The sequence below is a fragment of the Hypanus sabinus genome, chromosome X2 (genome assembly GCF_030144855.1).
Source record: "Hypanus sabinus isolate sHypSab1 chromosome X2, sHypSab1.hap1, whole genome shotgun sequence".
NCBI lineage: Eukaryota > Metazoa > Chordata > Chondrichthyes > Myliobatiformes > Dasyatidae > Hypanus > Hypanus sabinus.
This window is the reverse complement of record NC_082739.1, coordinates 28,499,946-28,526,081: the sequence shown is the minus strand read 5'-3', so window position 1 is coordinate 28,526,081 and position 26,136 is coordinate 28,499,946. Positions and strand designations below refer to the sequence as shown.

At 42.5% G+C, this 26,136-nt stretch overlaps 1 protein-coding gene across 1 annotated transcript; it reads left to right on the top strand.

Annotated features, from left to right (window-relative positions):
• The first annotated feature begins 486 nt into the window (after positions 1 to 486).
• On the top strand, positions 487 to 26,136 carry panx3 (pannexin 3). Its single transcript, XM_059957139.1, has 5 exons — positions 487 to 1,581; positions 5,120 to 5,259; positions 15,594 to 15,811; positions 18,907 to 19,577; positions 21,339 to 26,136. Exons 1-5 carry the CDS (start codon positions 1,401 to 1,403, stop codon positions 21,404 to 21,406), a joined length of 1,278 nt encoding a protein of 425 aa, XP_059813122.1. The 5' UTR covers positions 487 to 1,400; the 3' UTR covers positions 21,407 to 26,136.

Here is a 26,136-nt window from a genome sequence, read left to right as displayed (position 1 = left end):
ATCCAGCTGCAACGTGATTTATACTCAGTGCCTTGACTGCCATATACCTTGTTTACCACTCAGTGCACACCGTGTTGCCACTCTCACCCCAAGATTCTGCTGTACATTAAAATGGGCACGATTGAGATCACAGGTGAAAAATCGTGTGAAGACAGACTGAGAGACAGGCAACTGCAGGTGCTGGAAATATTGAGGAACTTGGGGGTGGGGTGGGGATAAACAAGGTATATGGCATGCCTGCCTTCGCCAGTCAAGGCACTGAGTATAAATCACGTTGCAGCTGGATGATAAAATGGCTGGACTTGCAGTGTTGAGCACTGACCCCTGAAGGAATTAGCAATGTTTCAGGTTGACACCATGCCTCAGGGTATCAGGAAAAAGTTGTTGCACAGCGTGTGTCTTTGCACTGCTGCACGTTCCATTGTGGTCTACAAGAAGGGGCCGGGTATGGTGAAGTAGTTTGCTAATATAGTAAGTGTGACACAATCCTGTAATTAGCAGAGTTACTCCCTCACAGAGCCAACAAGCTTCGGCACGTTCCTCCTGTGGGTTTCCTCTGGATCCTCCAGTTTCCTAAAGGCATGCCAATTGTTAAGTTAATTGGCTACTGTAAATTGTCCCTAGTGGGCAGGTGAATGGTCGAATTGGTGAAAATATGGGGAGAATGGAATCTAAATCTAGAGGCTCAGTCACTGCCAGGATGCCAGACTTCCAGGATCCAGTTCCAATGGACACACGCTAAAAGGTTTAGGAGCACTACCTCTCTGTTCTCTCCTGATGAGTGCTGTCAGCACTTTATTGTGTTTGGATTTTCAGCATGTTTTGGGCTCGGTTTTCCATTCCAAAGTGCTCAGTGAACCCAAGCTGCTTTCAGTTCTGCAAAACCATCATGTTCTTTTGATGTGGCAATGTGTGTAGCCAACGGGTAGAACAATCTGGTTCAGTTTAGTGAAAAGTGCATTTATCCCAGAGTATGTGAGTGTACTGGATACTGAGTTACTCCATAAATAGTTGCACTGCTCCAGATTGTCTCAGTGGTCTTGTAGTAAACTCTCTAATTTGACATTGACACCCTGTGTTTAGGCTTGGGCTGGTCTGGTTAAGACTGCATAGTTTTTGAGTAGGAAGGAATGTGGCACTGGTGTCCCCTTCTGTACTTGGTTCCAACAAATAATAGTCTCTTTTTCTTGGCATCATGACTTTTAATTAGTTCTGGTCAATCCCCTGTTCCTATATAATCTCAAGGACAGTCAGTTCCAACATTTTGATACCATTTTCCTCCCCTGAATACTGGGCATCAGATTTTCTAGTTCTTTTTTAAGCAGAACGGATTAAATGTGTGCCTTTTTATCTGAGACGTTTCAGATTTAAGTTGTGCTGAGCCCATCGTTCTCAGCAGAATGTCCATTGCTGGTATCGCAACTGAATTTATCTTATCTGATTCCCTCATCCGGGAACCAAAAGATTCAAGAGCAAAAAGCTTGCGCTTAGAGCTGCCTACTGACCGGTTGATTAAATTTATCTCCGTGGGACTTCCTCTTCTTCTGGTCTCGGCTGCACTGGCAAAGGAAATCTCCCTTCGTGAGTCTTAGTGTACTTGGTTTTCACTGTATGACGGGTGATCGATTAAATTTTAACAGATTAACATAATTGATGGTTAATTTATGACTTATAAAAACACGGTGTTTAATGCTTATCAAATACTTAATTTTATAATTTAATGTACTGTTAATGCTTGCTAAAGAGCTAAGTGGATATTAATTGTTTATGTTTTAGTGAATTCTGGATGTATGCTAAGCACTTAGCTCTTGATCAAAACTTCATTATCAATTAATAAGTTTTGATGGTTATTTAAAATTAAATAATTAATGGAGCAATAAAAAGGAATTTCAGACTGGGAAAGGTAATTTAATCAACTTAAGCTGTTATTGGTTCTTATTTATAACTACTGAGGCTACGTCCACACTAGACTGGATGATTTTGAAAACGCCGATTTCAAGTAAAAACAATAGGCGTCCACACTATGCATTTATAAAAATATCTCTGTCCACATTGAAACGGAGATTTCGGCGAATCTTCTCCTCCTGCACGTGCGCAGGACATATCTACCGAAAACAAGTGACATGTTTGGTGTCGAATCTCACTGTGAAAGTTACAGACTAGAAAAACTTAAAACGACGGACAGCTGTTGGCTCTCGCACATGAGAACTTAAAAGTAAAAAAAAAACAAATACTGGAGTGTATAGAGACAACCGACAGGGAGTTCACGGACAGATTGACCCGGCTGACGACGAACATTGAAAAACTGACTAACTCTGTTGCATTAATAAAGCATCTTGTTAAATGTATAAAACATGTCTGCATCAGTGTTATCTTGTATTTCCATACAATGTTACATTAGGCTGTTACACATCTATTGTCAGAGAAGTACTTGCATAAATAGGTAAACCACCTTCATACGAGCAAGGACAGAAAACATGGCAAAGTGAGTATACTTATTTATTCAGTAAGTTATGGGTCAAAGTATTTGGTGAGTACATTTCTAACTCTTCTGGCTTCAGTCTCGTTGCCGTATGTTCTGAAATTGTTAGGTTGCATTCAGGAAAACAATGAAATGGCGCACTGCCGTCTGACAGCGTTTTCAGAAGTCTCCAGTTACCCCGTCCACACTGATGTGCCCGAGCGGCGTTTTCAAAAATACACACTTTGGAGAGCGTTTCTGAAAAGCTCTGGTTTTGGAGGATGAAAACAAATTTTTAGTGTGGACAAAGGGTAAAAACGAAGAGAAAAAGCTTCAGTTACAGATTTATCCGGTGCAGTGTGGACGTAGCCTCAGTCAATGTGTATACAATTAATTAACTGAGATTTTATGTGTAAAAGTGTTGTAAAAGTATTCACCCCCCAACCTTTTGTTCACATAAATGAGCATTATAACCAGGGATTTGGATCAATTTAACTGAGAATTTTTATTTGCGAATCACATGCTCCTTTTTCACATAAAATAGCAAAAATTGTAAAGCATGAACAATCAAAAATTAAAAAAATTGAAATGTTAGCAGTTCAAAAGTATTCATCCCCATTTGCTCAATACTTAGCTGAACCACTTCTCGCAGCTATTACAGCCAGTAGTCTTTTTGGATAAGTCTCTATTAGCTTTGTACAACATGATGGAGCATTCCCATTCCTCCTTGCAAAATTGCTCAAGCTGTGCCAGGTTAATTGAGAAGCGGAAATGGACAGTAATTTTGAGGTCCTGCTGGAGATGTTCGATCAGGTTAGGTCAGGCCACTCAAGGATATCAATTTTCTTCATTCAAAACCATTCCATGGTTGCTCTGGCAGTGTGCTTTGGGTCTAAGTGATGCTTTGCAAAATTTTTACAGGCAAGGGTATGTTGTTTTTAGCCAGGGCTTCTTCCTTGCCAATTTTCCATAAATGCTCTTTTTGTGCAAGGCCTTAGAGATTGTGGAGCCATGAATTTCATCTGCAGTTGCATCCACTGACTTCTGCAGCTCACTCAGAGTGGCTTATGTCATCACAGTATAAGTGTCATTCTTCTCCAGCGACTAAGTTTAGAGGGACAGCCTGACCTAGGCAATGTAGCTATGACTTCACGGTTGTCTGCACTGAGCTCCGAGGTACATTCAGTGCCTTTGAGAAGTCTTGTACCCTTCCCCAGATTTGTGCTTCTCTATTATCGTTTCCCCATCTTGTCTTGAATGTTCTTTGGTGTTCATTTTGGTCTGGTCTGTTGAAAATATACCATACTGTTGGATCTTACTGAGAGAGAGGGTATTTATTCTTATGCATTCATTGAAAACAGATGATCTGCCTATTTTCTACATCAACAAATTGGGTGAGCCGGTAAGGTAATATACAGTATTGCGCCTGAGGTAAATTAGCATAGTAATTACAAAGGGGATGAATATTTTTTCAGCCTCGCAAATTTGGTTTTTAATTTTTAGTAAATTGTTGACAGGTTTTGGAATTTTTATTTGATATGATGCACAATGTTTTGTAGATTAGCTCAAAAAATCTGACTTCAATGTATTTTAAATATAGAAAATGAGACATTAAAATGTGAAAATAGTTGTGGGGGGCTGAATACTTTTTCGAGACACTGTGTCAACCTATCTGCAGCTTTACATCAGACTCTGACCTCTGTGGGTCAGTTCATAGCATTTTCACCTTGAATCTGAAGGTTGTGGGTTCAAATCCCTCTCTCAAGAACTGATTTAAGGAATCTGGCCCAAAACCTGGGTGAGGGAGTGCTGTTTTTCATGATAAGTTAACTTTGCCCTCATCTATGGGATAAGTAAGATTACATGGCGCAGATTTAAAGAGCAAAGGAGTTGCCTTAATTAATCCTTCATCCTTTTCAAAACACAGCATCACTTTCTACTTTTGAGGGAACTTGGTGTACAAAGAGACTCCTACATTCTTCACATCCCAAGATAATGAAGAAGGTCAAATAAGATCCTCTCCGATGCAACATGAAGGGTTTTCACTGCCTCAAACCTGTTCAGTATTTAAATGGATCTGACAAGAGCTGGACTTCTACGTAATTTCCCTGTCTTTACTCCTATCAGCCAATATCCTTATCTCTGCATTAACACTCCATTTGGGAGGAGAATTCTAGACTACTATCCATGAATATGAGACAGCCTCCTTTCTTAACAAAAATACATCTGCTGTCAGAAGCAGGGGCCCAGACCAGATATAATACTTTAGATAGGATCCGACCAAGGATCTAAAGTTGATGCATAGCTTGAATTTTAAGGTTGCTGTTGAGTATGTTACGCTGAGTAGAATTTCCTATTGTTCTTTCCAATTTTTCACCCATTTTCCTTTCACATTTTGAGAGAAAATAACAATCCACCATTATGATCTCATTCTCTTTTATACCTATTTTATTGCATCAACACTATCTTCTGGCCTGTATACCCCAATGCTTAGCATCCTTTGCTGCATCTGAGATTTACTTGTACAATGGTGACATGGGAAATTGTCTGCACCGTCCCCAGGGATTTAACTCCAACACCAGATGAGAGGAACATGTTACGTCTCTGATGTAGAAAGACACTACCTAAAGAATCATAGTTTCATTGTCTGTGTTTCAGGATCACAAATAACCTGTTTCCCACCCAATAACTTCTCGCTGAAGCAGGGTGCCTATGTAGACTTATACTGTTGGGAGACTCTGCTCCACCATCAACTCCACCCCAACAACAACATGCAGACATCACTCTGGATTCATAAGGTAAGTCGTGGGCCGAAGGGCCTGTATTGTGCTGTAGGTTTTCTATGTTTCTATGAACTCACCTGGAACCACTGTCCAAAAGGTACGTGGCAAAATGGAAGTGTGTGAGCAATCGGCCTGTGTTTCTAGCAGTGCCTCAGGATTGAGGATGATTAATGTTGTCAAGGAGTTGTATGCCACAAATTCTGCCACAAGTAGAGCGGGATATGCTTGGTGGCACGGCAGGTGGGAGGCTTCTGAATGAAATCAAAATTCTCAGTGCAATTCTGAATGTGCCATCTCCACTTTGAGCAGTCAGGAACAAGATTCACAGGAGTCGGCGAGGTTGCACAATTTCAAAACCATTTCTCAAATACTTAAACCTCCTGCAGTGCTTCCTGGTAAACTCTGCTGTGGAGGGCCTTAGGGAAGGGTGGGGGATGGGGAGCACTGCGGGTGGCCGATCAGGAAGGCAGTGAAGATATGGGAAACCTCTTTAGCCAGGACACAAAATGGAAGAAACAGTTGGAGTCTGGAAGACGCTGACCAAGAGAGGCAGGGATTCTCAAATACTTAAACAGGTTTTAGATGAGCCCTTGAATCTCCGAGGCATAGAAGGTTATAGACAAAATGCTGGTTAATGGTCATAGAGCATAAATACCATCTTTTACACTAATCCTGTCCTAATTTACTTTTATCACTCCTTTGTCTTCTGCTGTTAGGTAGCTGTAATATACCCCAAGCCCTCTTTTTGTTCCTAGACTCCAACCACATGGCCTCATTTGGAAATCCTGCATGTTGGATGTGTGTGTACTTAGTGTGCATTGTACATAATGTGTTTGTTGTACGTGGTGTGTCTTTTACGTGAATATGCAGATCCATGATAAAAAGTCAGTTGATAACTCCTGTTTAATGTTATGAGAACCCGCCTCCAGCACTTTTTAAGTCATTGTGTCACGATTGTAACCACCTTGTGGGTAAAGAAATTCTTCCTCAGATTCCCCTTAACGCTCTTCTTCTTCAAAGAAGAGATTGAAGAGACCTGTGCCATGGGGAAAAGGTTTTACTATCTACCCTATCTGCCATGGGGAAAAGGTTTTACTATCTACCCTATCTGAGCTTGTCATATGTAGATTTGAATGTTTCCATCAGGCACCCATCTCTGCCCCACTGAAAACAGACCCAGTCTAATTAGTACCTCATTTCCTTCCATCCTGGGAAATCTGCTCTGGGTACATTAATCTTCATGTTGGTGTAGTGACCAAATCTGCATATAATATACCAGCTATGGCCTAATTAATGTTTTATAAGATTGTGCCAAGACCTCCTAGTCTTATACTCCTTGCCTCAGCTGTGGAAGGCAAGTATCCCATAAGTTCTCTTCACCATCCACAACACTGTGCTGTCACCTTTGGACATAGACCTTGGTTCTCAATATTCTATACAGATCTACCATTCAGGGTATATTTCCTAACTCAGAATTTGTGAGAGATGACTCCATTGCTGGAGTCTCTCTTTGATACCTACTAGCTTCGGATTCAACGGCAAGCTCTGATACTGCCTCAGTGTCTCTCGAACTCAACTCTTGGGTTCATGTTTGGACCGAGGCTGTGATGAGGCCTAGAACCAAGAGGTCCTGGCAAAACCAAGTCTGGGCATCAGTCACTAACTGTTCTACCTAAATGCCACTTGGTAGATATGTTGGTGGCACTTTCCCTCTCTGTGCTAATGACTAAGTGGAGAATGATTGGGCGGTAATTGGCCAAATGGATTTGACTTGGTTTTTCTGAACAGGATGTGCTTGTGCAATTTTCCATTTGGTTGGGTACAGTTGGTTCCAGTCCTGTTGAACGTGCCCTTACTGACCCAGAATTGGTATTAATGCTTCAAGAACCTGAAACTCTCCCTCCTATATTATCATTCTAGATCTGTATAAATCTGCTTGATTTTTGTTGTTCTGCATTCTTTGGCCTGTCACACTGGAAGTGATCTACTTTTGAGTCTTAAATTTTAATTTTCTTCTTAACTCTTCTTCTTAGCTGTGTCTAGAATATTGATATTTATCCTACCAGTCTTTGGAATCAGGAAGCCAGAACATTTATTCTCTCTTATCCCACCAGAGCCCCCACAGAGACCACTGTATCACCTCTGTCATCTCCCTTACCAAGTTATGAGGAAGATACTGTGCCAATGTATGTCAGCACTGTTGTAGAAACATTTGTCTGTTCATCGAGTTTGAAGCTCTGAGCTTGAGCAGGAAGCACCTTCTGGACATGTGTCTCCTCCAGATCTATCTATGGCCTGCAGTTCATCATGGCACGTGAATTGGAGGCAACGTATCTCTGCTGTACAACATGATCCAAGATACTCTATTCAGAGTAACTTTTTAATTAAACCTTTCTTCCAACTGTATTACCCCTATCTTCTCACACGCCTGTAATTTAACCTCTCAGTTTTGAAATGTGTCATTTAAGGAATTACCCAGTAGTTTTTTTTAATCCAATTTGCTTAATAACCTTGTCTAAGTTTCAAATTTAATTGTAACCTTCCTTTACTAAGTTACAATTGAGCCAAAAGTCCTCAATCAGATGACAGAAAAGAGCAACAAATCCCCTCCCTGTCCAATTGCACATAACCAATGTCAGGTCCACTTTCACTGTTCTTCTGGAACAATCCTGGCTGTTTCAACAGATCTTGTGGAGTCGTAGTCATGTAGCATGGAAACAGGCCCTTTGCCTAAATGGTCCATGCTGAACAAGATGCCCATCCAAGCTGGTCTAATTTCTGTCTGTTTAGCCAATATCCCCCTTTCCTGTTCATGTATCTGTCCGCATGTCCCCAGGAACAGCCTTGACCCTGCTCCCATTGGTCTCCCAAAAGAACTGCAGGCCTCCTGGAACAACCCTAGTTCTGTTCTCAGGAGGAACATCTCGAGCTTTTCCTAGAACATTCTCTGACCCACTCTTACAGATCTCTCACTACATTCCCAGGACTTCTCCAGTGGTTCTCCCAGGATAATTATAGCCATCATCCACAGTTCTCCCACAACACCTTTAGGCCGTACCCTGCCTCAGGCCTCAGTTCACTCCTCCACCGGCTTCTGTCCCAGAGCTACTTCTCTCAAGGAGCTCCTCCACTGAATATATCCAGCGCCTATGTGAATACTTTAAATATGCTTTAGTTACATAAACCAATTCTGTGTGTTCATCCCCATAGTTACCATTCTGATCCCATCTCCCTCCAGGTACAATCAGTTCCCAGACCCCTTCTGTCAGTTCACCAGTCACTATCCAAATGCCACAAACTCACTCTCCTATTTTGTGGCATTTATTCCTTGTGAATAATTTCATTTCCTTGAAATGTGATCTCATGAAGAAAATTAAGCTGGACAGAGTACATGATAGTATTTCTGCTCACTTGTTAAAATTTTTATTTTGTATCCCATTAAGTACTACATACATTTGTTCCTTGTTGAAAACAAATGGATCATATTTTAGCTTATGCAATTGATATTTTATCATTCATACACTTAAATTGATGGACAATACATGGATAGCCTTGTAATCTTTAGTAATGTCCCCTTAATAAATTTGAGCTTTGGTAGCTGACTTCACTAGACTTCAACGGAATTAGCTCTGCTGACGTGCTTGGATTTTTCTGATAGATCCTCTGTTCCTCAGAGCTGATATGTAGACAGCTGATGGAAAGAAGTAGATAGATAGATAGATACTTTATTCATCCCCAAGGGGAAATTCAACATTTTTCCAGTGTCCCATACACTTATTATAGCAAAACTAATTACATACAGTATTTAACAGTATAAGTATGATATGCATCTAAAATCACCCTCCCAAAAAGCATTAATAAATAGCTTTTAAAAAGTTCTTAAATAGTTTACTAAAGTGCATTGAGTGGTAACTTAAGCTCAGTCCTAACCCCAGCACTTAACATGTCTTGCCCCTGGTGGTTGAATTGTAGAGCCGAATGGCATTGGGGAGTAATGATCTCTTCATCCTGTCTGAGGAGCATTGCATTGACAGCAACCTGCCACTGAAGCTGCTTCTCTGTCTCTGGATGGTGCTGTGCAGAGGATGTTCAGGGTTTTCCATGATTGACCGTAGCCTACTCAGCGCCCTCCTCTCTGCCACCGATGTCATACTCTCCAGTTCTGTGCCCACGACAGAGCCTGCCTTCCTTACCAGCTTATTAAGACGTGAGGCGTCCCTCTTCTTAATGCAATGGGGTTCTTCTAAAAGCAATGGGGTTGTCAACTTTAATTTCCCTGATATTGACTGGGACTTCCTTAGTTCGAGATGCTAAGTTGAGACAGAATTGCTTCAGTGCATTCAAGAAGTGACTGTTTCAAGAGCAAAACAGCACGTGGATAGTCCAACAAGAGAAAGGACCATATGTTTTGTGAAATGCGCCTGGCCAGGTGACTGCCCTTTCAGCGGGAAAGCAGTTTCGGACCAGTGATCTCCGTTCTTTCAGCTTTAAGACAGTTATGAATAAGAATAAGAATAATGAACCTTGTGGGGACGTGCAAAATTGGGAGAGGGCAAATTACAGCCTCATTAGACAGGATTCAGAAGGGGTTAATTAGGAGCAGCTGTTATTGGGCAAGAGCACACCTAAAATGTGGAAGTAGTTTAGTGATTTGCTGAGGACCAGCATGTTCCAGTAAGGAGGAAGGACAAGAATGACAGGGTAATTGATCCTCAGATGATGAGAGAGCTATGAACTTAATCTGAAAAAAAGCAGCATATGCAAAGTTTAGGAACCTAAAGTCGGACAGGACCCTTATGGAATATAGAGATAGCAGGAAAAGACTCAAACAAGGGTTTAAGAAGAGTAAAAGGGGCCTTGAAATGTTCTTGACAAGTTGGATGAAAGAGAATACATTAAACCGTAGAACCATAGAACAATACAGCACAGAAACAGGCCTTTTAGCGCTTCTTGGCTGTGCCGAACCATTCTTCTGCCTAGCCCCACTGGATAGAAACAAGAGGATAACAATTGAGAAAATGGGACCACACAAGGATAAAGGAGGGAATAATTGCTTGGAGTCAGAGGATGTGGGCAAGGTGCTAAGTGAGTACTTTGTGTCGGTATTCACCAAGGAGGAGGACATGGGGAATGATGAGAGCAGTGTGGGCACGCCAATGTCCAGGGCATTTTGAGATCAAGAAGGAGGTGGTGCTAGGTCTTTCAGTGGATATATTTCAGGTGATTGAATGAGGCAAGAGATGAGATTGCTGGGGCCTTTATACCAAGATCTTTGTATTCTCTCTAGCATAGAGTGAGGTCCCACAGGACTGGAGAGTAGCCTAAATTGTTCCTTTGTTCAAAAAGGAAATTACAGATAATCCAAGGAATTATAGGCTAGTGAGCCTCACATAAGTGGTAGGGAAGCTACTGGAGAGGATTCTTAGGGATAGGGATTATACACATTTGGAATAGGGATGATCAGCCTGGCTTTGTGTGGAGTAGCTTATTTCTTACAAACGACTGAGTTTTTTGAGGTGGTGATGAAAGTTATTGACGAGTGTAGGACAGTAGCTGTTGTTCACATGAATTTTAAAAAAGCATTTGACAAAATCCCTCATGTTAGGCTCATCCAAAAGTTTTAAGATCCACAATGACTTGGCAGTTTGGATTCAGAATTGGTTTGCCCAGAGGAGACGGATGTTAGTGGTGAAAGGGTGTTATTCTGGCTGGGGTCTGTGATTAGTGGTGTTCTGCAGGGATCAGTGTTTGGGTCTCTGTTATTTGTGAGATATATAAGCTCAGTTGCCACTATAGAAGGTGTCTAATATAGTGGCCACTGAGTGTATTCTGCCTGTTCATGGTCTTCTGTTGCTCTAGCCATCCACTTCAAGCTCTTCTGCACACCACTGTTGTAACATTTGATTATTTGAGTTATTGTTGCCTTCTTGTCAGCTTGAACCAGTCTGTCTGCATGCTTTTATGCATTGAGTTGCTGTCGCATGATTGGCTGATCGGATATTTTCATTAGCGAGCAAGTGTACAGGTGCACCTAATAAAGTGGCCATTGATAGTATGTTTCAGTTGGAGTAATAAGATAATGTTAATGAATAGATTAATACAAATGCAGATGATACAAAGATTGATGGAGTTAGACCATAAAATATAGGAACTGAAAAAAGGTAATTAGTCTACTCATCAAGTCTTCTCAGTCTGCTCCCCCATGCAATATTAGCTGATTTTTTTCCAAACCCGTTATTCCTCCTCCTTCCCATAATGTTTAAACCCCTGCTGTGTGCATACATCTACTGATGCTTCTGGACACATCATCAGTGATGTTCCGAGAATCGTCGGGTGTTTCGGGTCTTTCAACATCATACACCCTCCTCCAGGTGACCCAGCCAGGGCTGATCAGACCCCAGCTTGTTTCCAGATGGCTAGCTACACATGACTCCATGGCTCCACTCTCTTGAGCCACAGGCCCTCTCTGCCGCATTGCTGGCATGTTAGCTGCAGGCCATTTGATCCACCTCCTGTTAGAATTGATGTTAGAGAGATCAGTTTGCAGCACTTGGAGGTTCCGGGCACTATGGGGTGACTCCGGGCCTGGCACCACCTTCGTCTCACCGGGTTGGACTCCTGCGCGTTGTGCTGCTCCTGCTCCCTCCTCGCTTGGTGGATCCTCAACCCGCGATCGTTCTTGCAGATTTTGCCACATGCACACTGCTTGCTCATAGTCATTTGTCCATTGCCTGGGTCTGTTGCTGTCGTGTCCGTCTGACTGGGGTGCTCATCCTCCCCCCCTCTCGGGCACACCCGGGAGTATCTTTCCCTTAAAATCATAGTAGCTCTTGCGGGGGTCCTCCTCTCAGAGGACACAGATTGGATTTCCAGCCCGTTCTGCCCCGGTTGCCGTCTCTCTGAGCTGTCACTGACTCCCCAGTCGTCACCACTCTTTTCGTGGTTGTCACCCAGTCTTTCCTGGCTGTCACTGACACACTCAGGGTGTAAACTGTGTGCACACATCTACTGATTAGCAATCATGAACTGAAAACTTTCTGCCTTAAACACACCCAATGACTTGGCCTCCACTGACTCTGTGGCAATGAATTTCACAGATTCAATTCCTCCTGGCTGAAGAAATCCCACCTCATCTCTGTTCTAAAGGATGTGCCCTCAGATCGTAGACTCTCACACTATAGGAAGCATTCTCTCTCAGTATTTGGTAGGTTTAAATAGGATCCCCCTTTTTCTTCGAACCCCAGTGAATACAGGCATAAAGCCATCAAACACTCCTCATAGATAAAGCCGTTCATTTCTGGATCATTCTCGGGAACCTCTCCAGTGCCAGCATGTCTTTTCTTGGATAAGGAGCCCAAAACCGCTCACAATACTCCAAGTGCAGTCTGACCATTGCCTGATAAAGCCTTAGCATCACATCCTTGCTTCTGTATTCTGGCCCTCTTGAAATGATTGCTAACATTTATCACTTACTGCGTTACCTTTGAGGGAATTCTTCATGAGGATGCCCAAGTCTCTTTCCACCCTTGAATTCTGAATACCCTTCCCATTTAGAAAATACTTTACACCTTTATTCTTCCTACCAAAGTGCATGACCCTACACATTCCTAAACTATATTCCATCTGCCGCTCCAATTCCTCCTGCAGACTTCCTGCACTACAACACTCCCTGTGCCTCCAACTTTCTCTTAAATGTCGAAATTGAACTCACATCCACTCTCACCACCTTCTGAGGGAAGAAGTTCCCCCTCATGTTCTTCTTTCACCTTTAACCCATGACTTCTAGTTCTCATCTCACCCAGCCTCAGTGGAAAAGGCTTACACTTACCTCTCGTAATCTTGTATATCTCTATATAAAATCCCCCCTTTTTCTCTATGCTCTAGGAATTAAAGTCCTAAACTATTCAACCTTTCCCTATAACTCAGGTACTCAAGTCTTGCCAGCATCCTTGTAAATTTTCTCTGCACTCTTTTAATCTTAGTGATATCTTTCCTATAGGTAGGTGACCAGAAATGGATAGCAATCTCATCTCTTGCCTCCCTCAATAACCTGAGGAAAATCCCATCAGGCCATGGGGACTTAGCCATCTTACTACTCATTAGGAGGCCCAGTATTTCCTCCTCCTTGACCTCTATATTCCCTAACATATTCATGCACTCAGCACTGATCTCCTGCTCCTCCATGTCCCTTTCCTTGGTAAATACTGAAGTAAAATATTCAATAAGGACATCACTCACACTCTCCATGCCCATGCAAATATTCCCCCTTTATCCCTGAGTGGTCCCACACTCTCCCTAGTTATCTTCTTGCTCTTGATGTATGTGTGGAATGCCTTGGGATTCACCTTAATCCTACTTGCCAAGGACTTTTCATGGCTCTCTTGACTTTCCTAATTCCCTTCTTTAGTTTTTGTCTGGCTACTTTTATACTCCTCATGTGCTACATTTGATCCTGACTTCCAAAGCCTTACATACTTTTCCTTATTTCAATATCATGCCTGGCATCCCAACTGCTCTAACTGTGCAATAGGAAAGAAAAATCTACCTAGAGTCTCTGTTTCTCCTCACTGAAGCATTTTAGAGTCATAGAAAAGTACAGCACAGAAACAGGCCTTTTAAACCATTTAAACTGCTTACTCCCATCGACCTGCACCAGGACCATAGCCCTCCATACCCCTACCATCCATTTACCTATCAAAACTTCTCTTCAACATTGAAATAGAGCTCACATGCACCACTTGTTCCACATTCTCACGACCCTCTGAGGGAAGAACTTTCCCCTCATGTTCCCCTTAAACATTTCACCTTTCACCCTTAACCCATGACCTCTAGTTGTAGTCCCACTTAACCTCAGTGGAAAAAGCCTGTATCCTATCTGTACTCATAATTTTGTATACATCTATCATATCTCCTCTCAATCTTCTACATTGAGCCAGAACTTCAAGTCCCCACTCTAACACTGGCCCACTCACACAATAGCTGCTTTGCTTGTACCTAACTTATTGGCCCTTGCTAAGTGCTTAATTATGCACGTACAATGTCTCCTAGTGATGTGTGGTTCACAGAATGTCCTGACTGCCCCCCACTCGCCCTTTTTTGAAATCTCTCTTCCAGAATGTAAAATACAACATGTAGAAAGTTGGGTGGAAAAGTGGCAGATAGAGCTTAATCAAGTATGAAGTGTTGTGCTTTGGGAGGTCTAATGTAAGGGGAAAGCATACATTTAATGGTAGGATGCTCAACAGTATTAAAGAAGGGTCTTGGCGACCAAGTTCATAGCTTACTGAAAGCAGCCAAACAAGTTGATAGGGTGGTAAGGTTGACAGGCATGTGGCATGCTTGCCTTCACTGAGTATTAGAGTCAGGAAAATATGTTGCAGCTACATAAAACTGCACTTGGAGTGCAGTTAGACTGCACTTGGAGTATTGTGTGCAGTTTTGGTGGCTTCATTGCAGGGAGGGTGTGAGGCTTTGGAGAAGGTGCGTAAGAACCATGAGGTTGGACAATTTTGAGTTGTTATCTCTGGAAGGTCAGAGGCAGACACAGGATGTGATTGGAGTTTATAAGATCATGAGAGGCACAGATAGGGTTAAAACCAATATTTGTTCCCAGGTGTTAAGTGTCAAATACTAGAGAACATGTACTTAGTGAGAGGGATAACATTGAAAGGAGATGCGTGGGGTAAATGTGAGTGGTGGGTGCCTGGAACAGGCTGCCCGGGGAAGTGATGGGAATGGATATGATAGTGCTGTTTAAGAGACTATTCGATGGACAAATAAGTACTCCAGGAATGGAGGGATATGGATCATGTACAGAAAGGAGAGACTTAGTTTAATTGAGTGCCATGTTCAGTACAGACATGGTGAGCCAAAGGGCGTGTACCTGTGCTGTACTTCTCTGTGTACAATGTTCCCTGGGGATGAGCAGTGTAAAGGGCAACATGGTGCTGGCTGATTGGTCCAGAGACATGAGTTTGTTGTGTCTGTAGGAATTTGCATGTTGCACGTTTTCTTCATCACTACATGGGCTCATCGGATGTTCCTGCTGCTGGGTTAATTGGCTCCTGTAGTAAGTGGCAAATGAGTTCATGGGCCTATGAGGGAACTCTGCTGGCAGCAGCATGGACCACAGACAGAATATTTTCCTCTGTAGGAGTTTTATCACTATTACTGCTGTTTCCATATTCTCCGGTGAGAACAGACATGACTGCAGTTGCCTGCTGCACTGGGTGTTCCTGTGCACACTTCCAGGTGCTTTTATTGCATGTGTCCATCTACTCTATCAGTAACTGAGATTCTCTTATTTACCGCTGAGGTTGGGTCTAACTGGGGATCTTTCACTTTTACAGGTGTTTCCATATTCCCTGCTGGCGATTGGTATGACCATGTACCTTCCTGCTTTAATCTGGAAAGTGTTTGTTACTCCAATTCTGACGGCAGACCTTCTTTTTATTATTGACGAGTTGGATAAAGCTTACAATCGGTCAATTAAAGTGGTTCAGCTGATTCTGAAGAAATACGAGAACAACCCCAATGCCAAGAGTCTGATCCAAGAGGAACTGGACAGGTAGAAAATTTAAATCTCCATTAGCTGTTGAACGAATGGTCCATGTACTGAGGTGTGGATGGTAGGTGTGTGTGGTGCATCTTCACAGCTCCAGAGATGCTTGTGCAATTCTGTCCCTGAATAACTGCACGAGCTTTCCTGGGAACACTGGCTTCCTTGCCACTTCCCAAAGTCCTGCAGGTTGGGAGCTGAATTGGCCGCTGTTCGCTACACATGGTGTATAGCTGTGTGCAGGGATCTGGGGTGAGTTGATAGGATTGTGGGGAGAATGGTTTCAGCATGGACTAGATGGGCCGAAGGGCCTGTTTCTGTGCTGTACTTTTCTATGACTCGATGACCCTACTAGATTAAAGGAGAAATTAGTGGCAGACTGGGATGGCTCAGTGAGACAGTCTAGACCCTGACCATAATATCCCTCATAATCTCTACTCCTGCAGCTTATTAAGCAGAGGAGTAATATACAGTGTAGAGTCTAATATCACATCCTCATCCAGTTTGCTTTATAAAGAAGAGTATTTGTTTACTATGACTTTGGTGCTGGTGGGCTTTTATAGAGTACAAGTTGGCAGCCTTTAAACTATAACAATTGGTACATAATGTATTAGACGAGGGAAACACTAAACTTGTTCAAATCTGATTTGGGGGTATGAACTGGCTTGAGTTTTCGTTTTCATTCCAACCGAGTGTTATGTTGCACTATGACTCTGAACCTAGATGGTATCTACACCACTTTGTGTAGTAAACTAGTGTAAATACCATCTAGGCTTAGAGCCACAGAACATAGTTTTGTTTCTACTGTTATCGAATCTTCCATAAATGTTGCCACTTCCTGTATATTTTACATAGCATTTAGACAGTTGTGACTTGTACACTTTTACCATAGCCTGTCCTGGTCCAACCACATAGATGTCACAGCCAAGAAAGCTCACTAATGCCTCTACTCCCTCAGGAGGCTAAAGAAATATGGAATGTCCCCTTTGACCTGCACCAATTTTTATTGATGCACCACAGAAAATATCCTATCTGGGTGCATAATGGCTTGGTATAGCAATTGCTCTGCATGTGACTGCAACAAACTGCAGAGAGTTGTGGACCCAGCCCAGCACATCATAAAAACCATGGACTCTATCTACACTTATCACTACCTTGGTAAGACAGCATAATGAAAGGCCCCTCTCATCCTGGATATTTTCTCTTTTCCTCATTGGGCAAAAGATACAAAAGCCTTAAAGCGTGTAACATGAGGCTCAAGGAGTGTTTCTATCCTCTGGTGTTACAAGAATACTGAATGTTCCCCTAGTACAATAAAATGGACTCTTGACCTCACAATCTACCTTGTGAAGACCTTGCACTTTATTGTCTACCTGTACTGCGCTATCTCGATAACTGCAACATTTTATTCTGCACTCTATTACTGTTTTCCCTTATACTACCTCAATGCACTGTTGTAATGAAATGGCCCTAATCAATTTGTTTCAATGCCAAAGTTTTTCACTGTGCCTCAGTACATGTGGCAATAATAAATCAATTTATCAACTTACCAAAAGCTAGTAACAATCATTTAGAAAACCCTGAAGGCAATTCAGGATAGGACTTGCACAGTGAACATTAGGGCACTGGGGAATGTTGTAGAACAGAGGTACTTTGGAGTACAAGTACATGGTTCCCTGGTGTCACAAATAAAGGGCTGGAGAAGAAGGAATATGATAGGAGAGGAGAAGAGGGGGCATCAAGAGAGAAAGGGAAGAAGGAGAGGCACCAGGAGAGGTGATAGGCGGGTAGCAGAAGTTGTAAGAGGCCAGAATGGGGAACAGAAGAAGAAGGAAGGGGGAAGGGAAAAGAAAAAAAGTTTACTGGAAGTTAGAGAAATCAATGTTCATGGCATCAGGTTGGAGGCTACCCAGACGGAATATGAGGTGTTGCTCCTGCACTCTGACAGCGGCCTCATTGTGGCAGAAGAGGAGACCGTGGACCAACATGTCGGAATGGGAATGGGGATAGGAATTAAAATGGTTGCCCACTGGGAAATCCTGCTCTTGGTGCATGGAGTAGAAATGCTTGACAAGTTGTTCCCCCAATTTACGTTGGGTCTCACCAATGTAGAGGAGGCCACATCGGGAACACCAAATACAATGGATGGCCCCAACGGATTCACAGGTGAAGTGTTGCCTCACCTGGAAGGACTGTTTGGGGCCCTGAACGGAGGTGAGGGAGGAGGTGAATGGGCAGGGGTAGCACTTTGGCCGCTCGCAGGGAGAACTGTTGGGAGGGAGATTAGTGAGGAGGGACAAGTGGACAAGGAAGGAGCGATCCCTGTGGAAAGCAGAGAGTTGGGGGTGGGGGAGATAAAGAAGAGTCTGGTGGTAGGATCTCGAAATAGTGATAGAAAATGGCCAGTCAACATTCTAGGTCAAGATCCTTCATCTGGACAGAACCTGAAACACCGACTGTGAATTCCCCTCCACAGATGCTGCTTGACTCACTGATTTCCTCTAGCATCTTATTTCCTATCCAACTTAATCCTCAGGCAATCTGGTTATTAAGACAGAAACACAAGGACTGCAGATGATGGGATCTGGAGCAGAAAACAAGATTGTGAGAGGAGTAAGGAAGAAATGATGGACACCTTGCATTGGTAAGGTGTAGAAAGCTACAGACCAAGTGCTTTCAAAGGGGAATAGTAGAGTTGGGTTCTTGATAGTCGGCATGGACATTGTGGGCCGAGAGGCCTGCTTCTGTGTTGTATACTCTGTGACAGTAAGGAGACTTCTCTCCTTCCAACAACAATCTCACAAACTCCAAACATTGTCTTGTGAATGAGGTTTCTAACCAGCTGAGGTGGAATTATGTCAGAGAGATCTAAACTGCATCCACTCAGGCAGGTGTGAGGCTGAAACCAATGAGCAAATCACCCGACTGCAAAAGGTTATTTCTCACTTGCTACCTGCTCCTCCACTCTGATCCCAGCCAAGAGGAATTTTGAAGTGTATTAGTGCTGAGCTACTCCAATGCTAACAAAGCAAAATAAAAACTTCAAAGATTACCCTGTTGTTCAGTGAGAACAGTGACTCACTCAGTTTAATTTGTGTTCAAAGGGCTCGAAGGGAGAAGTTACTTGAGTTTCCACTCCTACAGCGTTACCTTGCCTGCAAGAATCGCTCGTATTACTATATTTGCATGTACTACATGAGACAGTCCCTTCTGCTGGTGTTCATTGCTGCTGCGTGCCTCTACCTCATCTATTGCCATTTGCCTGCATTTTTCCTGGATCAATTCAGTTGCTCCATTAAATCAGGACTCCTGACCAATGATCCCAATGTTCCTGATGTGATTCAGTGTAAGCTAACCTCATTGACCATCTTCAAGATGATTAGTGTGGTTAACGGGACTGTTTATGTGCTCTTAGTCCCCATGATCATTCACAATCTCCTGAAGCTTTGTTGCTGGGATAAACAATTTCTGGCTGTATATCAGATGCTTCCTGCATTCGACCTGGTCAGTAAGAAGATGCTGGGCTGTGCACTGAATGATCTCAACATCGTTCTCCACTTCCTGCGCGCAAACATTAATCAGCTTGAGTCGTTCAGTCGCCTTTCAGTCCTGTGTATTGTGAAGGATGTGAGTGCAGGAAGGAAGGGCCATACGCTGGTTGATATGATGACACTCCTTGTGGGACTAGATACCTATGAAGATGGCGGCTGTACTAATGCTGGTGGTGGAAATGGGCCCCCTGGACTGCAGCAACGAAAGTACTTGGATACTCAGGGTAAGTGACAGACAAATGTTAACTGGAATATTTCAAATGAAAATCCTACACCCAGAACAAACCTAGCATACTCAGTCTATGGTACGTGGATTATTGATCTGCCAATTAAATTAGTCCATAAGAGCGTAGACAAGATATAGGAGCAGAATTAAGCCATTTGGCCCATCCAGTCCACTCTGCCGTTTCATCATGGCTGATCCATTTTCCCTCTCAGCCCCAATCTCCTGCCTTTTCCCTGTATTTTTTCATGCCCTGACTAATCAAGAATCTATTAACCTCTGCTTTAAATATACCAAAAGACCTGGTTCTGGCTAAAGAAGAACCCCTCATCTCTGTTCTAAAAGGACGCCCCTCTATTTGGAGGCTGTGTCCTCTGATCCTAGACTTTCCCACATAGGAAATGTTCTCTCCACATCCACTCTATCAAGGCCTTTTAACATCTCATAGGTTTCAATGAGGTCACCCTTCATTCTTCTGAATTCCAGTAAGTAGAGGCTCAGAGCCCTCAAACGCTCTTCAAATGACAAGCCTTAGTCTTAGCTCAGTTCCACGTTACAAGTGTAAGATTTCAGGAATTTTAAATTAAATCATTTAGCCCCTCCTAGTTGTGCCATTCAATGGAAACTCCTGTCTTTACCTCTAGCTTGTAAAGGGCTGGGCTTCAGTGGATGGCTCTGCCACAGTCCCCACTGACCTGAATTTATTTGATCTTGCAAATCTTGCTGGACTGCTGTAACTAGAGTCTAGTCAAGTGATTCTTTGTGTGTATAAATGTTTTCTGACTTCTCTCTTGAATGTTCTGGAATTAAATTGTAGGCTTTGACTTGCAATCCACAATTAGCGCAAATAGCTTCTTTCTAACTGATCATTTCCCCTTAAAGCCTTCAATTAAGTCATCTTTTAATCTCTGAAGTGTACAACCCTACACTTCAAAATGTCTCCTTCTAATTCATTGTTTAGAGTTCAAGAACCAGTCTGCTAAATCAACACCGTGGTCTCTCCAAGGTGGGGCCAGAACTGTTTGTGGCGTGTCCTAACCAGTGGCTTTGTGTAGATACAGGTTGGTTCCTACATTCCAGAAGCCTTTTGGGCTATTTTCAATGCCAGTAGCTACACCCCTTTGGAACCTTGGCAAGAGAAACAAGAGTTGACCTTTTAGGTTGAACCTTTCATCAGAAATACAAAATGTTAGAAAGCAACACACAAAATGCTGGAGGAACTTGGCAGCTCAGGCAGCATCAATGGAAATTAATGGACAGTCAACATTTTGGGCCTTTTCCCTGTATTAAAACTTTGATTGTCACATGATTATCTTAATGCCCTTCTATTCCCTCTGTCATAATGGGTTTCTAGTGACAGGTACTGGGATAACTGGTTCACAGTCTCCTACTTAACATTTCTTCCTTCCTTGAACGATGGCTTCTCGCCAACACATCAATTCTGTTTTTCACTCCATAGCCTGACCTATTTTAGAAGCTTCTGTTTTTATGTTAGATTTTCAGCATTTGCGGTTTTTTTTTGGATTACTTCACCCTACATGGAACTAAACAAAACCCTTCCCATCTGAACTGCATATGGATGTTAGCCAATGTACTACCCTCCTGCTTCCCTCCCCTGTCTTTAATGTATGTACACAGTGAGAAAGCAGCTGTATGCCTGAATCACTTTGAAAGAGCTGGCATACACCTTGAAAGAGGCATCAGATTATGCTCGTTATTTATAGAGTTTTTTTTAACCCTAATGTCTCTCATTATCATTCAGGTTACTTTCGGACAAGAGAAGCAACAGATTGGACCTGCAGTGAACTCCAGAGCTCTTCAAGCTGCTGAAAGAACGACAGCAACAACTACAACAATCTGCCACATTAGTTCTCATATATGGATTTGTAATAAAACTATTAAAGCTAGTTCACATAATATGTTTGAAGTATTATTCAGATGGAAACAAAATGCAAGATACATTACTTGTTGACATGTATTTATTCCTGGTACTTGCAGGGGAGTGGCCAGTACAACACCTGTTCTGCCAGGTAAGGATACTACCTGAGCTTAGCATTGGGCGGTGTACATCAGTAGCATATATTTTGTTACTACATCATGGCCTGATGTGTAGATTTGCCTGTTATGTATTAACCCTCTCGCTGGTTTAGTAAATGTAAAATATCCCATTGTATTCTTAGAAATAAAACAGGATCACTATCTCAGTGAGCAAGCTATCCTTCAGTCAACGTGAGATTATCTGCTCTTTATCATACTGCTGGTTATGAGAATATGCTTCCTGCACCACTGGCATGAATTGTCTAAACATGGGTTGAATGTGCATATTACATGGACAATGATGTGAAGTGTGCTGGAATGCTGGAAATGGAATTGGCTTATTGTCAGGTGTACTGAGATACAATGAAAAGCCTGTCTTGCACAGATCAAATCTTTACATATTGCATTGAGGTAAAACAATAACAGAGTAACAGCTCAGAGAAAATGCAGTACAGGTAAACAATAAGTTGCAAGATCAAAATGAGATACATTGTGAGGTAAAGAATCCATTTTATCTTACTTGGGAGCCATTCAAGAGACTGATAACAGTTGGGTGGAAACTGTCCTTTGGTGGTATGTGGTACGTACTTTCAGGCCTTTATGTATCTTCTGCCTGATGGGAGAGGGGAGAAGGGAGAATGTCCGAGATGGGTGGGATCTTTGCTGACTGTTTTACCTAGGCAGTGAGAAGTATAGACAGAGTCCATGGAGGGGAGGCTCTTTAGAGATTTGTCCACAACTCTGTGTGCAAAACAGTTCAAAGTACATTTATTATCAAAGTATGTATACATTATACAACATTGAGATTCATCTCCTTACAGGCAACAGCCACAAAACAAAAGAACACATTAGAGAAAGACCATCAAACACCCAATGTTCAGAGAGGAAAAAAACAAATCAAAAGCAAGCAAACAGATTCAAAACTGAAGTTTTATGAAAGATACGAAGCCAGCCATCAGCAGGAGCAGGCCACAGTCTCAGTTTAGCGTAGAGCAGACCGTCTCTTGCCTCCGGTCCCAACACCCTGAACTTTTCAATTTGTCCCGGACAAGTAGGATGCAAATGTTTGATCACATTAGTATTAGCTAGCACATTAGGGATAGCTTTCCTGTTTTCCTTGAAAAAAATACATTTTACAAAAGAGTAGAGAACCTTAGTTGAAAAAATTATCTTAAAGATAACATTGGCTGCAGTGCAGTATCAGTTTATGAAGGTCATTGCAGTTGGAGACATCAAGCAGGGGCAGCAATGAAATTCGACAAGGCATGAGAAAGGAAGGACATATTAAACGTCATAGTGGATGGGTTCCCCCCGATGTAGATGGTCCTCTGATGGTCCCCCAGGCTGCTCTGGGAGGCTGGACATTTGACGGAGATTTATAAATCTTCACTGGCCACAGATCAGGTTACCAGATAGATGTGGTACTTCTGTTCAAGAAAGAGTGTAGGGAACAGCCAAATAATTACTCCTCTGTGAGTCCACAGTCAGAGGCAAAGAGGTTATTGGACTCAGAATCTGGGGACCGAAAGGCAAGGATGGATCAGTGATAAGTCAGTATGGCTTTTCCTGGGTGGAGGTCGTGTCTGGTCAGTTTAATTGAAATTTTTAAGGTTTTGATGAGGCCGGTGCACTTGATTACATGGACCTCAGTGAAAACTTTTAATAAGTCCCTGCTTGTGACCTTGACCAAAAGGTTAGAGCCCAAGGGATTATGAGATCATAGGATATAGGAGCAAAATTAGACCATTTGGCCCATCAAGTCTGCTCTACCATTTCTCTCTCAGCCCTGACCTTCTCCCTGTATCCCTTCATGCTCTGATTAATCAAGAACCTATTAACTTCAACCTTAAACATACTGAATGACCTGGTCTCCCCAGCCACCTGTGGGAACGAATTCCACAGATTCACCATTCTCTGGCTAAAGCAGTTCCTCCTCATCTCTGTTCTAAATGGATGTCTCTATTCTGAGGCTGCACCCTCTGGTCGTAGACTCCCCACAATAGGAAACATCCTCTCCACATCCACTCTCTCGAGACCTTTCAACATTCAACATTGAAATCCCCCCTCATTCTTCTGAATTCGAGTGAGTACAGGCTGAGGGTCATCAATCGGTCCTCATATGGTAACTCTTTCATTCCTGGAATTATTCTTGTGAACCTCCTTTGAACCCTCTCCAATGTTAGCACATCTTTTTCTTGGAAAAGGGGGTACAGATCACAACGGGAGATAGAAAATGCATGCCAAAAGGGCAATGTTCCAATAGTCATGGGGGATTTCAATATGCAGGTAGACTGGGAAAACCAAGTTGGTGCTGGATTCCAAGAGGGGGAATTTCTAGAATGCCTACGAGATGGGTTTTTAGAGCAGCTCATGGTTGAGCCCATGAGGGGATCAGCTATTCTGGATTGGGTGTTGTGCAATGAACCAGAATTGATTAGAGAGCTTAAGGTAAAAAGAACCCTTAGGGGCAAATGTTCATTATCTGATCAAATTCACCCTAAAATTTGAAGGGAAAAGCTAAAGTCAGATGTATAAGTATTACAGTGGAGTAAAGGGAATTACAGAGGCATGAGAGAGGAGCTGGCCAGAATTGATTGGAAAAGAATGCTGGTAGGGATGATGGCGGAGAAACAGTGGCTGGAATTTCTGGAAGCAATTCAGAAGGCACAGGATATATACATCCCAAAGAGGAAGAAATATTCTAAAGACAAGATGACACAACCATGGCTAACAAGAGAAGTCAAAGCCAACATAAAAGCCGAAGAGAGGGCATATAATGGAGCAAAAATTAGTGGGAATTTAGAGGATTGGGAAGCTTTAGAAAGCCAACAGAAGGCAACTAAAAAAGTCATTAAGAAGGAAAAGATGGAATACGAAAGTAAGCTAGCCAATAATATTAAAGACGATTCCTTCAGATACATAAAGTATAAAAGAGAGGTGAGATTGGATATCGAGGCCTCACTAATGTCTTATGAAGCCTCATTATTACATCCTTGTTTTTATATTCTAGTCCTGTGGAAATGAATGCTAACATTGCATTTGCCTTCCTCACCACTGACTCAACCTGCAAATTAACCTTTCGGGAATATTGTAGGAGAAATTCTATGTTCCTTTGCAGCTTGGATTTTTGAACTTCCTCTCCAGTTTGAATATAGTCCACCCTTTGATTTCTTCTACCAAAGTGCATGACCATGCACTTCCCAACACTGTATTTCATTGGTCACTTTTTTGCCCATTCTCTTAATCTGTCTAAACCCTTCTACAGCCTCCCTGCTTCCTCAACACTACCTGCGCCTCCACCTATCTTCATATTGTCCACAAACTTGACCACAAAGTCATCGATTCCATTATCCAAATCATTGACATTAAACATAAAAAGAATCAGTCACAACACCGACCCCTGTGGGACACCACTAGTCACCGGCAGCCAAACAGAAAAGGCTCCCTTTATTCCCACTCTTTGCCTCCTGCCAGTCAACCAATACTTCGGTGCTAGTATCTTTCCTGTAATACCATGGGCTCTTGTTAAGAAACTTCATATGCGGCACCTTGTCAAATGCTTTTTGAAAATCCAAGTACACAACATTCACCATTTCTCCTTTGTCCATCCTGCTTGTTATTTCCTCAAAGAATTCCAACAGATCGGTCAGGCAAGATTTTCCGTTAAGGAAACAATGCTGACTATGGCCTATTTTATCATGTGCCTCCAAGTACCACAAAACCACATCCTTAATAATCAACTCCAACATCTTCTCAAGTACTGATGTCAGACTAACTGGCCTATAGTTTCCTTTCTTCTGCCTCTCTCCCTTCTTGAAGAGTTAAGTGACATTTACAATTTTCCAGTCATCCAGAGATCCATTCCAGAATCAATTGATTCTTGAAAGATTGTAACTAATGCCTCCACAATCTCTTCAGCTAATCTCATCCAGGACCCTGGGGTGTACAACATCTGGTCCAGGTGATTTACTTTCCTTCAGACCTTTTAGCTTCCCAAGCACCTTCTCCTTAGTAAAAGTAACTTCACTCCTGCCCCCCGACACTCTCAAGTTTCCAGCAAACTGCTAGTGTTTTCCATAGTGAAGACAGATGCAAAATAGTCATTCAGCTCATCTGCCATTTCCTTGTCCCCCATTACTAACTCTCCAGCATCGCTTTCCAGCAGTTTGATATCTACTCTCGCCTCTCTTTTTACTCTTTATACATCTGAATAAACATTTGGTATCCTCTTTAATATTATTGGCTAGCTTACCAGGGCAACTTGGCAAACTTGATCCAAATTTGGATTTGTAATTTGTAATGGCAGCTTTTGTTACTGGAATACTATGACTACTGGTATACCACAGGGTTCATTGCTGAGACTTGTACTTTTTGAAACGTCCATTAACAATTTGATTGTGAACGCAGGAATTTAGTAGGTAACAGGAAAGTATCCTGATCGGTGGCATCTTCGTCTGGTGTGGCGACTGCTCTCCTCCGGAACCTGCAGAGTGGTAAATCACAGGCTCACCATAGATGCCTGC